General features: G+C 47.0%; 1 protein-coding gene and 2 long non-coding RNA genes across 5 annotated transcripts in view; 1 reads left to right on the top strand and 2 right to left on the bottom strand.

The window, feature by feature from the left end:
• LOC147336633 (uncharacterized) overlaps nucleotides 1–1,227 on the bottom strand; it is a 3,285-nt gene extending 2,058 nt beyond the window's left edge. Inside the window, exons 1-2 of one of the 3 annotated variants that reach the window (XR_015128308.1) lie at nucleotides 1,111–1,227; nucleotides 1–94 (exon numbers count right to left, since the gene is read on the bottom strand). The exon at nucleotides 1–94 is cut by the window's left edge and continues 73 nt beyond it. This is a non-coding gene — a long non-coding RNA (uncharacterized LOC147336633). Of the gene's footprint in view, nucleotides 95–571; nucleotides 822–1,110 lie in introns of those variants that run through there. The other 2 variants (XR_015128307.1, XR_015128306.1) reach the window with 2 other exon arrangements.
• An 831-nt stretch (nucleotides 1,228–2,058) lies between these two features.
• On the top strand, nucleotides 2,059–7,039 carry LOC147336634 (uncharacterized). Its single transcript, XR_015128309.1, has 4 exons — nucleotides 2,059–2,213; nucleotides 2,500–2,567; nucleotides 3,011–3,121; nucleotides 5,137–7,039. It is a non-coding gene; the product is annotated as an uncharacterized LOC147336634 (long non-coding RNA).
• Nucleotides 7,040–9,371: 2,332 nt separating this feature from the next.
• LOC147336635 (uncharacterized) lies at nucleotides 9,372–12,753 on the bottom strand. Its single transcript, XM_086285531.1, has 2 exons — nucleotides 10,994–12,753; nucleotides 9,372–10,555 (listed from the first exon to the last, which is right to left on the bottom strand). Exons 1-2 carry the CDS (start codon nucleotides 12,723–12,725, stop codon nucleotides 9,372–9,374), a joined length of 2,916 nt encoding a protein of 971 aa, XP_086141657.1. The 5' UTR covers nucleotides 12,726–12,753.
• Nucleotides 12,754–13,322: the final 569 nt, after the last annotated feature.

Below are 13,322 nucleotides of genomic sequence, written 5' to 3' on the forward strand. Positions count from 1 at the left end.
GTTTAACTGGGTTTCACTCAATGACCAGGCAGATCTTTTGTTTTTCCTTTTCTTTAATCTTCTTTTCGGCCACAGTCAGCCATAGGTGAAAACCCTTTAAATACAAACCAAAAAACCCAAATACAAATTATGTTTGTTATCACACATCTGCAAATATTGTAAACAATCCCAAACACATTTTCTTTTTTTTTAAACACATCAATGCAGTGCATAAGCTTTGTAGTACAATATTTGCTTGAGTATTTTTAAATGCTCAAATTACGTAATTCACTAACAATTGTACATACACCTTGAGAAATACTGCTTTCTATTAAAGTGCTAAATTAAATAATCAATCTGCATTAGAACTTGAGCAGTAACAATAGTATTTATAACCAGCTTCTCTTAACCATATGCAAGCATTAACAGTCTTCCATATACAGACCAACAATAAACAATGTTTACGAGCGTGCCGCTCGTAAACAGGCGACCAACTCACGACACAGTGCTAATGCTACATGCTAGCGGCAGCCGCGATTCTTTAGCAACTCACTTCAAAGTCTTTTACCATAGTCAGCAACCATTCCCTTACCGGCTGCCTCCCTGGCTTTGTAGATACTTCAGTTCCACACAATATTCATGTTGGCGACAACTTATTGAAGGAATTATACTGGGCTTTTCCCGAAAGTGGCACCTTCCTATTGCTTCCCAGTTCGCCTTTCTTTTTCTTCCCGACAGAAACCCAGACACAAGATTAGTTCCGCCCTCCAGTCTGTCACGTTTACGTTTTCCCTCAGGGCTCTTCACCTCCTACACGGTTTGACTTGACAGTCATAGAACAGAAGCGCAGGAGGACAATGCACCACACTCGGCGGGAAAAAAAAAAGACAAAGACTGTCGTTGCGCCTGTGTTCCTCGCCCCTCCCCGTGTAAAATATATATCTAAATATATATTCAAATAAGAAAAGAAAAAAAAACACACACAACCTATTTTTTCCAGAATAATTCAGCTAATGTGCTATTTCGACCAAGCTAACACAGATTTTAAGCCCTCCCACACACACACAAACTATACATGCTCTTAAGAATTAATAAACGAATATGTTAGGGTAGGAGAGTCCTTTGCATTACCTTATGATGTCCCGTTTGCAGTTTCCACACAGAGGTCCAACAATAACAGGTGCAAAATCTTTTGTCCTCTCGAGAATATTGTAAGAGTGAAGAGTTAACAAAGTTGGCCTGTCTTTCCTCTCCTGTCAATCACTGGATCACAGGTCATGTCAGTCAGGATATGGAGTGGTGGTTGGTAGAGGTAGGTGGGTAGGCGGGGCCAGCATGCATTCAGTGTGTGTTTCACTAAGTTGGGTTGACTAGTTCCCAGAAGAGTTCTGTACATGTTGCACGTTCAGTAAATGAGCAATTCAGTTACTGCTCGACTGAGAAGCCTCCGCCAAATTATTACAATATTCTCCACTGACTGAAGTTCGCCTTTGGCAACGCAGTGGCAAGCATTTGCAGCAGCTGTGCATGTGCATACAACTGCATGCAGCAGATTAGATGATCAGAATTCCTTACACACAGGCAAGTCCCGTAAAAAGTCAAAACCATAATACTTTCACTGGTATCATACTGACAAATGGCATAGGTTGGAGGAAAATCTGGAAATTGTTGGCAGTGAAAGAGTTAAAATGTAATGCACTATTGCAACCAACCACTGAAAGAGTACAAAATACACAAACAGTATGATCATTCAAATCACATTGTGCTGCCACTGCTGGGGTGCGGTAGCTCCACCACCCCACTAGGGGGAGGAAGCGGGTTTGTGTATTCAAGTTTCTCTAGTAAAGGAAAAGTTCATGGAGTCTGGCCAAGTTGATACCAGCACACAAAATATTAGCTCTGAAGTTGGCTGTACTGGAGCATGAGAAATATATGCTTGTGTAACGATGTAAAAGAATGAATATGGTTTTGTTGTTGTTAAATTCCTGTTAAACTTGGGATCGCAACCATGGGTTTATTTTGGAACTTTTATTTTGAAAATCCGCAGCGGAAGTCTGCTACTGGTAAACGGGCTACCCCCCTGCCTATCGTTAGGAGCAATGAAGCTTTCGCTGTGGTAAGTCCTCTCCGTCCGCTCTCACAGAGCATGAGTTTAAAACATATTTTTTAAATCCTCATCCAGAGAGTTTTATTCACACAGCGCTGGAAAGAGAAGCTGACCAGGGGTTACACTTGTAAGTACGATTATATTCTGTGTTCATGTTAAGCATGTGATGTAAAATGGGTTGTTGACTCTCATATTTGAAGCCGGCATGTTAGCTGCATTGCCGATGCTAATTCATTGTGTGTTAGCATCAAGCTAGCGGGATTTGGAGTTAACATGTTTTCATTTATTTGTCTTGGTTATACCAGCTATAGTTCAAGTTGCTAAGTCTTCAGTCTGTATTTTGTAATGTGAGAAATATATTATGTTCCAGATGTATGTTTTAATATGTTTTTCTTATGTCTCTCCTTTTGAAGAACTGTTTATCTATCTGCCAAACTGGACATCAACAACGTACGGAGGGCCGAACACTAATGTGTTAACGGTAGGTATAACTACTATCGCAATTTTTTTTTTAAAAAAATACAGTAAGTAAATGTAAATAACCTTAATATACCCATAATGCAAAGCAATAATTAACTGTAGAAATGTTTTCAGGTAAGTTACTGGGCATTTTGTGGTATTTTACTGTGGAAAAATACAGCAAAGGTTAACAGTGCACATTGTGAAACAATTTCGTACTGTAGTTCTTTAAATCGGTTACAAACATAGATTTTAGATGGAAGGAGCAGGATTTTGTCCCATGCTTGTATATCTATTTCACATTTAAGCAGCGTCCCCCAAGATTTTCTCAATTATGGCAGTTTATCCACAATTAGGGCATAAATTTATTACAACTGGAGAGACATGCTGACTGCATTACAGATTGACAATGTGGGAAATATAATATAACATAACATAACATAACTCTCACCTCTGTATTGAAAGAAATGAAGCTCAACAGAAGTCCTGGCCTTGGAACTAGATGAAGCTGTCTGTCACGGCGGGGTGCACACCCGATGTGGAAACAGGACCCAAAGCAGATGATGACGAGGAGTAGTAAGTTTAAACAGAAAAGTGATCCTTTATTGAGATGACGGCAGGGAAAACCAAGAAACCAAAGCAAACTGTCAAAAACACTACGAAACAAAACACTAAGAGGTACTAAGACCTATAACTATAACTGTGGAAAACAGGCAAAGACGAAAACTAAGGCTAAGGTCAAAATAATAGAACCAGGCTAGATAGGGCAGAATGAACAGACGACCCAACAATGGCATGCAGAAAACAAAGGGCTTGAATATATAGATGACTTAATGAGGTTAAAATTGAACATATGTTATTCTGACAATGTGTTCTTTGTTCATATTCTGTCCTGTTATCCCTAATGACCCTAATGACAGGACATAAACATAATGTCCTGTCATTAGGGTGATTATATTTGGAGAGCATTTTCTCATTATCATTATAACAGCTGGGATCATTACGCCAAAATAAACAAATTACACATCCCACCGCAGTCAATTATGGGATGCATAATGTAGTCTGGCTGTGTATATGTATGTATGTATGTATCTAGTATAGATAAGAGGGCACTGTTGCCCAAAGGTAATGACTCATAATCAGAATCAGAATCAGAATCAGAATGGGTTTATTGCCAGATGTTGAGGTTTACAACATTAGGAAATTGCTGCGGTGCTTCAGTGCAGACAATAAGAATTAAAGTGCTATGTAGAAAGAAAGATATGTGCATGAGATATACATGAGATATATACATGAGAATAAGAATTATGAGTGCTACGTAGAAAGATATATACATGAGTGCAGGTGATGATCAGTGCCAAACATGAAATGATGAAGTGACACAGCGTAGGGTCATGTGTTAGTGGCGGGGACAATCATGTGGTAATTGTTCATGTGTCCAACAGCAGAGGGGAAGAAACTGTTCTTATGGCGAGAGGTTCTGGTGCGAATGGACCGGAGCCTCCTGCCTGAGGGGAGCAGGTCAAACAGACTGTGTCCAGGGTGAGAAGGGTCAGCTGAGATCCGGGCTGCACGCCGCAGTGTCCTGGAGGTGTACAGGTCCTGCAGAGATGGGAGTCTGCAGCCAATCACCTTCTCAGCAGAGCGCACAACACGCTGCAGTCTCTGTTTGTCCCTGATAGTGGCTCCATATTATATGCATTACAACACTGAGTCCTTCCAGTGACGTGCATTTGATGTCATTATGCTTGGTGTTGATAGAAATACTGAAATCTCTCTAAGTGAAATATTATTGTGTCCCGGGTTATTATGCTTGAATAATTGCTCTGCGTCAGAACAACCAGCTGCTGCGAATGCAGCAGTAAAGAAAATATGTGTTTTTCCTTCAGTCCGATGGAGGATAAATCTTAGAAAGAGTAAAAAGCAGTTGAACGATAATTTGAAGAAAGAAAATCCAGATTCTACCAGTTTCAGGCTTTGATTTGCTCAGGGGCAGTTGACAGCAGATCGACAGGGCCTGGCTTCAGACGCGGTCAGCGTGAAGCAGAGGCTCGTGTTGGAGGGGCGGGCTGAGTCCGTTTGAAGTGTGTCTGTGTAAAAATAGCCGCTGCAGCCGTTTTGCGCGCCCTGGCCAGGCATACCAACCTTGGAACCAGGTGTACCTCCAGCCAGCTCGCAGGAGGGATCATGGGAAACAGTTTAGTTGCACATGGCACATCCAGGGCACAGCTACCTGCTGCACGTGCTTATCATCTCACCCACAGATGTGGGTGTGATGTGAACAGATGTTCACTGTGATATGTAAGACAGACATACAGTATCATAATATCGCAGCCTGTTTGCATTAAAACTCTCCTCTCACTGTCATTGGTTTAGCTTGAGGTTTTCAAACTGATAAGAAATAAATATACTGCTGTGATATAAGACAGACATACAGTGAGTGAGTCAGCCAAATACATAAAATTAAACATGGCTGATGTTATTCCAGATACACACGTACCACAGACTTTTTAGGCATGTGTGAAAAGAGGTGTGCTCACTTCAGTCAATCAATCATACTATGTGTATTCTTCCCTTCGCTTCCCTCCAAGACATCTACAGGAAGCGGTGCCTGAGGAAAGCGGGGAGGATCATCAAGGACTCCAGTTACCCCAGCCATAAACTGTTCAGACTGCTTCCATCAGGAAGGAGGTTCTGCAGCATCCGGTCCCGTACCAGCAGACTGAGAGACAGCTTCTTCCACCAGGCCATCAGACTGCTGAACACGTCATAGACACCTCAGCTTCACTACTGGAACTTCAACATTATGCACTCCACACTGTATATAAATGCCACTTGTTTTGCACATATTCAACTCTGTATATTCTATATATTTTATTATTATTATTATTATTATTTTTTATTATTTTTATTTATCTATTTTTTACTATTTAATTTGTAAAAATGTGTATACACACACACACAGGAAAATATTTAGTATACACATCCAGAAATGCATACACTATTATATATTGTACATACAGTGGGGCAAAAAAGTATTTAGTCAGCCACCGATTGTGCCCCCACTTAAAATGATGACAGAGGTCAGTAATTCGCACCAGAGGTACACTTCAACTGTGAGAGACAGAATGTGAAAAAAAATCCATGAATCCACATGGTAGGATTTGTAAAGAATTTATTCATAAATCAGGGTGGAAAATAAGTATTTGGTCAATAACAAAAATACAACTCAATACTTTGTAACATAACCTTTGTTGGCAATAACAGAGGTCAAACGTTTACTATAGGTCTTTACCAGGTTTGCACACACAGTAGCTGGTATTTTGGCCCATTCCTCCATGCAGATCTTCTCGAGAGCAAGCTCTTTGGTCTTGGCCATGGCGGAGTTTGGAGTCTGACTGTTTGAGGCTGTGGACAGGTGTCTTTTATACAGATGATGAGTTCAAACAGGTGCCATTCATACAGGTAACGAGTGGGGGACAGAAAAGCTTCTTACAGAAGACGTTACAGGTCTGTGAGAGCCAGAGATTTTCCTTGTTTGAGGTGACCAAATACTTATTTTCCACCCTGATTTACGAATAAATTCTTTACAAATCCTACCATGTGGATTCATGGATTTTTTTTCACATTCTGTCTCTCACAGTTGAAGTGTACCTCTGGTGCAAATTACTGACCTCTGTCATGATTTTAAGATGATTTTAGGTGGGGGAACTTGCACAATCGGTGGCTGACTAAATACTTTTTTGCCCCACTGTATATTTATTAGTTTCAGGTTGGCCATTCTTGTATTTTGCTCGTTTGTGTTGTTGTGTTTGCACATCTCTGTTGCTTGTGGGGTTCGCACACAAGAATTTCACTCGCATGTGCTGTGCCAGTGTGCCTGCACATGTGATGTGACAATAAAAGTGATTTGATTTGATTTGATTATTCTTTGACAGACAACAGAGCACCAATCAGGCTCTCCAGGGAATCCCAACAGTCAACAGGACCCTTCACCATCATACATCCCTCTTGCTGTAGGCTGTAGAATAGATCTGTAGCTTGGTCTCAAGAGCCGAACAAGAAATATTGTCATCAGTTATAGTCATGGTTGAATTGGGCTATAGCCTCTGTCCAGGTCCACCTAAAGCAACAGGTAAATCTCATCTCATTGTTATTCTTTCATCATTGCGCATGCTCACATAGTTTTCATCCTGGATTTTAACTGCTGATGAGTACTTAGTAACCATCAGTAACTCCCTTTCACACATAAAGAAAGGTGTCGGAATAACATACACGTTGAACCACAGACACATAAGGAACAATAGTCATTGCATCTTCAACACGACTAGTACCAGCTACAAGTTGTATTCAGTTGTATTATTTTTGTGTTATTTTCTCCCACAAATTTGCACATTTTTATTTTTGAAGAATTTGTGTTTTTGTAAGTTTTCTATTGCTAAAATCAGGTCAGTATCTGCAAATCTGAATTCAAGAATAAAGAATGACCAGAAACTCTGTGGTCAGGTATTCCAGATTTGCACACAGGTACTATAAACCTGAAGAAGGCCAGGCTACTGCTATGCAGAAGGGAACTGTAAGGACCTGATGGGAAAGGAGCAGTGTTAGACAAACAGCAGTCTGGTATCCAGGTTACACTAAAGGAAAGGGGTCGACAGGGACTGAGAGGCCCTGTTGTTAGAGGATGACTTCAAGTAGATCCTTTTGTTGAAGAGGATTACCCTTATTTCATTCCTGACCGATAACTACACTTATTATATTCCCGCAAATCACACGCATGCAGTTCTGCATGGTAGTGAAACCAAAGCACGTGCAAGGTTTCTGTGTCACAAAGACGCACATTTCAATAACAGACAGCTGCATGCCAAGGTGCTTCGGTGAAAACAAACACTCTGTGCCTTTCTGTTGGCGGAATCAAATTTACCTTGGACGGCAGCTGTTTAACTGGCGCCAACTTTACCACTTTTGTCACGAAAATCTTCAACATGGCTCAAAAAGAATACAAGTAGCAGCATTCTCCGCCTGCCTCTTTCTTGTATATGTGTCTGAAAGCCAGTGTTTGACTGTGTGAAGAGGTGAAAGGCCTACTGGTGGAAGGGGTGGACCTAGAGTGTGGAGTGTCTAGTATTCTCAGGGAATTTAAAGACGACTTCTTCAATTAGTTAGTATGTTTGGTATCAACAGTTTGGCCTCTGTATTTTTTATTTAAATGAGAGGAGACAGAGAGGTTAATGACAGCACTCTGACTTTGTTAAACAATAACTCAAGTCTGGAACCGAATAGTTTTCACTTAAATTCAATTCTGACAACATAGCACCAAATCACAACAGTTGCCTCAAGGTGCTTTATATGGTAAGGTAAAAGCCCTATAAAGACAAACCCTCAACAATCAAGCAAACACCTGTATGAGTGAATACCTGGCAACAGTGGGTATTGACAGTGGGAAGAAAGAAACCTTTTTAAACAGGAAGAAACCTCCACCAGCAAAACCAGGCCGAGGGAGGGCAGCCATCTGCTTTTCCAAAATAAAGTCATGTAGAAAAGTTAGGAATAGGAAAGCGTAAAAAGGCTGAGGCTTTCAAATTGTACATGAGCTGTCTAATGTCCATACAGAGCATTTTGGCTTTAAATGAAAAAGCTTAGTCGGTGGCTGAGCTTCAGCTCATCTTTATTGTCTAAACGTGAACAAGAAACAGAAAGTTTATTTGTTAGTAGTGGATAAACTTTATCATTTAACAACAGGTGTATGTTAAGTTTCACTGCTTTAACCTTGCGCATTTGTAGGTGAGTTATCTCAACTTTTTTCTCAAACAAGGCATTTCTCTCTCTCTCTCTCTCTCTCTCTCTCTCTCTCTCTCTCTCTCTCTCTCTCTATGCGGCGTACCAGGCGGCCTCTGCTGGTCGCGCGCCATAGAGCCTGCGTGAAAACGCAGGTATTTCAACTAGGAGGATCGGGTAATGCCATTAGGGCCGCCCACGACAGGGGTAATGCCATTAGGGCCGCCCACGACAGGGGGGTGCGTTTTTAAAACGCCCCCCTGTGGCTGTATATTTTTTTACAACGTGAGGAAAGCTTTGGCGTCGAGGCGCTTGTTTCCGCTTAACCCTTGTGCGCCCGCCTGTTCTCGGGGCGTGGGTCGTGGTGACCCCCCGAGGTGTGTGTGTGTGTGTGTGTGTGTGTGTGTGTGTGTGATGATGATGATGATGAGTGTGTGTGTGTGTGTGTGTGTGTGTGTGATGATGATGATGATGATCCTGATGATGGTGGTGGTGGCGATGGGGGGTCTTGGTAACCCCCTGGGGGGGGGGGGGGGGGATATGTGTGTTTTATGATGATTAGGGTGGGGGTCCTAGCGACCCCCTCGGGCATATGTGATGATGATGATGATGATGATGATGATGATAGGTTTGGGGTCACTAGGACCCCCCCGGGGGGGCATATGTGATGATGATGATGATGATGATGATGATAGGTTTGGGGTCACTAGGACCCCCCCGGGGGGGCATATGTGATGATGATGATGATGATGATGATGATGATGATGATAGGTTTGGGGTCACTAGGACCCCCCCGGGGGGCATATGTGATGATGATGATGATGATGATGATGATGATGATGATGATAGGTTTGGGGTCACTAGGACCCCCGGGGGGCATATGTGATGATGATGATGATGATGATGATGATGATAGGTTTGGGGTCACTAGGACCCCCCGGGGGCATATATTGTGTGATGATGATGATGATGATGATGATGATTATGATGATAGGGTGGGGTGGGGTGGGGGGGTCGCTAGGGGACCACCGTTGGGGCGCTTGTGTTATCACGGCGTCGGTGGCGTCCGGGGAGCGGCGTCGCGGGAAGAAGAAGAAGAAGAAGAAGCGGCGCAGTTGGGACAGTACGTGACGGCGCAGTTTGTACACACGTGCGCTCGGCACTCGCGGCACAGGATCTTGGTCTTGACGTCTTTGCTCCTGGGACACACGCGGCACCTGCACCTCTTGACCGGAGAGGAGTCGCGTGGCGTAGCGTTGTTAGAGGCTGCCTCGGCGGTAGCGCCTCGGGCCGCGACTCTGCCTCCTCCTCCTCCTCCTCCTCCTCCTCCTCCTCCTCCTCCTCCCGGTCCTCGCGCTAAAGCCGCCCTGGCTTCGAGCATGGGGCGCGCGAGCGCTTTGCCCAGTCGCTCGAGGAAGAGCCGTCGTCTGTTGAGCTTGCCCGGCATCCAGTCGGGGTGAATTTCCCTCCACAGCACGAACGCGTTGTAGGCCGCCACGTCGACCATGTTGTGGAAAAGGGCCACGGGCCACCTGCGGGTCTTTCTCCTGCAGCTGTACGTGCTCACGACCTTGTCCAGGTTGTCCACTCCTCCCTTGGTGCGGTTGTAATGCAGCACCAAGGGCGGTTTCGCGCCGCTTCTGTTGCTGCTGCCGCCGCTGCTGTTGCTGCTGCTGTTGCTGATGCGGCGGCTAGGCCGGGGCTCGGGGCCGGAGCGATGGTGGTAATAACGAGGAGCTGTGGTGAGGAGCAGCACGTTCTTGTTCTTCTTGGCCACGTAGGAGAGGATGATCGTGTCGGGCCCTCCTCCTCCTCCTCCTCCTTCTCGTCCTCCTCTTCCTCCCCCTCGTCCCGCGGAGCCGCCGAGTACCACGGATTCGACGGAGCCCACGGCCCTGCCCTTGACGCAGCGCAGCTCTCTGGGGATCTCGGGTCTGTTCGACCGCAGAGTGCCCAGCACGGTGTGGCCTCTCTCGCGATAGAGCCTATCGGCGAGCTCGCGCGAGGTGAAAAAGTTGTCGCACGTGACGTTGCGTCCCGGAGTCAGTCCCTCGGTGAGGTCCACGACCACTCGAGTGGCCAGGTGCTTTTCGGGAGGGCCGCGCTTGTCGGGCTTGCCGGTGTAGACTTGCATCTTCCACGCGTAGCTGGAACGCGCGTCGCACGCCACCCATATCTTGATCCCGTACCTGGCCGGCTTGCTGGGCATGTACTGTCTGAACGGACACCGTCCTGATGGATGGATGGATGGAGAGAGAGAGAGAGAGAGAGAGAGAGAGAGAGAGAGAGAGAGAGATATGTGGGAAAGTGTGGGGGGAGATTGGGGCAGAAACGCAAGGAGAAGACATTCAATTCAATTCAATTTTATTTATATAGCGCCAAATCACAACAAAAGTCGCCTCAAGGCGCTTCATAGATACAAAGACATAAAGAGTCATAGACTTCATAGCTTCATAGCTTCATAGACATAAAGACATAAAGAGTCATAGACTTCATAGCTTCATAGCTTCATAGACATAAAGAGTCATGCGAAAGCAGCACAAACACGGAACCCAACACGAGTATGCAACAGAGCAGCGAGCTAGCCCGTTTTCGTCATTCCCGCTCCTATTCCTCCTCTCTTCCCCCAGTCACACACACACACACACACACCACATAGTACGTACGTACCTCTGAATGGCACCAGTCTCTCGTCGACGGTGACCTCCGGTCCCGGGCGGTACATGGCGGGCAACCTCGCGCACCACTCGTCCCACACGGCTCTGATGGGGGCCAGTTTGTCGTAGCAGCTATCGCCCTCGCCGCCGCCCTCGCCTTCGCCTCGCCCGGCCCTTCTGGTCTCCCTGTCGTCGAAGCGCAGCGCGCTCGAGTAGGCTCGAAAGGTCTTGAGCGGCATCGTGGCTCTGAACACGGACCTGCCGCTCTCGGCGTCCCACAGGCTCTCGCAGGCCTCTCCCCGGGACCTGTACACGCCGGCGAGCACGAGCAGCCCCAGGTAGGCTCGGAACTCGACGCGGCCCATGGGCTTCCATCCGTCGATGGCGGGCCTGCGCCTGCCCGCTTCCAGGTTGGTCATGGCGATCACCGAGTCCCCTATCTCCGGCGGGAAGTAGGCCATGAACGCAGAGGCCTCGTCTCGCGCCGCCGCCACGGCCTCTTCGGTGGGGCCTCGTCCCGGCGGGTCGAGGTTGTCGTCTTCTTCTTCTAATTCTAATTCTTCTTCTTCTTCTTCTTCTTCTTCTTCTTCATAGTCTTTGTCTTCTTCATCGTCATCGTTATAATCATCAGCGAGGACGTCTTCTTCTTCTTCTTCTTCATCATCATTGGCGAGGATGTCTTCTTTTTCTTCTTCTTCTTCTTCTTCTTCATAGTCTTTGTCTTTGTCTTCTTCTTCTTCTTCTTCTTTTTCTTCTTCTTCTTCTTCATCATCATTGGCGAGGATGTCTTCTTTTTCTTCTTCTTCTTCTTCTTCTTCTTCATAGTCTTTGTCTTTGTCTTCTTCTTCTTCTTCTTTTTTTTCTTCTTCTTCTTCTTTTTCTTCTTCTTCATAGTCTTTGTCTTCTTCTTTTTCTTCTTCTTCATCATCATCATCATCATCATCGGCGAGGACGTCTTCTTCTTCTTCTTCTTCTTCTTCTTCTTCTTCTTCTTCTTCTTCTTCCTCTTCTTCTTCTTCTTCTTCTTCTTCATAGTCTTTGTCTTCTTCGTCATCGTCGTAGTCGTAATCGTCGGCTACATCAGCGTCGCGAGTTTCACCGACAGCGCCGCGGCCGCGATCGCGCCCAGGATCATGAACGCCACCTGCAGCGCGGCCGGCGTCGTCCTCTTGCCAAATCTCCCGAGTCCCCCGCCCCGGTGGGTCGGCGCCTGCTTCTTCTTCCTCTCCCTCTCGGCGGTTCGACTCGCCTTGCGAGCCGCCGTCCTGGCAGAGTTGCGACGCCATTTCGTAACCGCGATCGTCTTCCTCGCAACTACCCACCCCATCGTTTTCGTCCTCCTGATCCTCCGAGTGGCTCTCCTCCTCGTCGTCTGCGAGCGTTCGGGCCGTCGGGTTGTCGTTGTCGTCCCCCTCGGCCTCTTGCTCCTCTTCCTTGCTCTCGTCCTCCTCCAAGTTCTCCTGTAGCTGCTGCTGCTGCTGCTGCTGCTGCTGCTGCTGCCGCTGCTGCCGCTGCTGCCGCTGCTCTTGGTCTTCCTCGACCCCTAGCCCTCGATAGCGAAACGTGGCCGGTCGCAACAACGGAGCCACCGGAGCCGACCACGCAGCGTACGCCAAATGCGATGGCGATGGCGACGGTGATGGTGAGCGGGAGGAGGAGGAGGAGGAGGAGGACACCGCTGGCGATTGCGATCCGCCTGTACCGACCTTAGTGCTCTTTGGCTCCCACGGTCTAGTGCGTGACATTATCTTCTTCTTCTTCTTCTTCGTCTTCTTCTGCTTTCGCCGGGGTGTTTCTCGACCACCTTTTTACAAGACTTTATCTCTCTCTCTCTCTCTCTCTCTCTCTCTCTCTCTCTCTCTCTCTAATCCCATCCCATCCAATCCCCATCCCATCCCCATCCCATCGGGGGGGATCTCGCGACCCCAACCTCCTCCCTCCCTCCCTCCCTCCGCGGGGGACCCGCATCCCCCGACCCCGCCATCCCATCCTATCCCATCCCATCCCATCCCATCCCATCGGGGGGGGGGGGGGGGGGGGGGGATCTCGCGACCACAACCTCCTCCCTCCCTCCCTCCGCGGGGGACCCGCATCCCCCGACCCCGCCCTCCTATCCCATCCCCATCCCATCGGGGGGGGGGATCTCGCGACCCCAACCTCCTCCCTCCCTCCCTCCGCGGGGGACCCGCATCCCCCGACCCCGCCGCTCTCCCCCTGGCGGGTGCATCAGGGTTAAAGACTGAATTGCAGCATTGCAGCCACAGGTCATTGTGAGCATCACAGGGAAGGTTGAAGCCGCCCACTGCAGCTGTATGGCTAGAGTCGTGGAGACTTGCAGCCAT

The sequence above is a fragment of the Aulonocara sp. 'chitande type north' Nkhata Bay genome, linkage group LG3, assembly GCF_057382095.1.
Source record: "Aulonocara sp. 'chitande type north' Nkhata Bay isolate Kocher_YH1m ecotype deep benthic linkage group LG3, A_spYH_male_GT1.1, whole genome shotgun sequence".
NCBI lineage: Eukaryota > Metazoa > Chordata > Actinopteri > Cichliformes > Cichlidae > Aulonocara > Aulonocara sp. 'chitande type north' Nkhata Bay.

Excerpts from the sequence above, each read along its gene's own strand:
- LOC147336635 (XM_086285531.1), bottom strand. The coding sequence starts at position 12,725 with ATGTCACGCACTAGACCGTGGGAGCCAAAGAGCACTAAGGTCGGTACA. Across the intron at positions 10,556-10,993 it reads GAGACTGGTGCCATTCAGAG|GACGGTGTCCGTTCAGACAG; the intron begins GTACGTACGTAC and ends TCCATCCATCAG.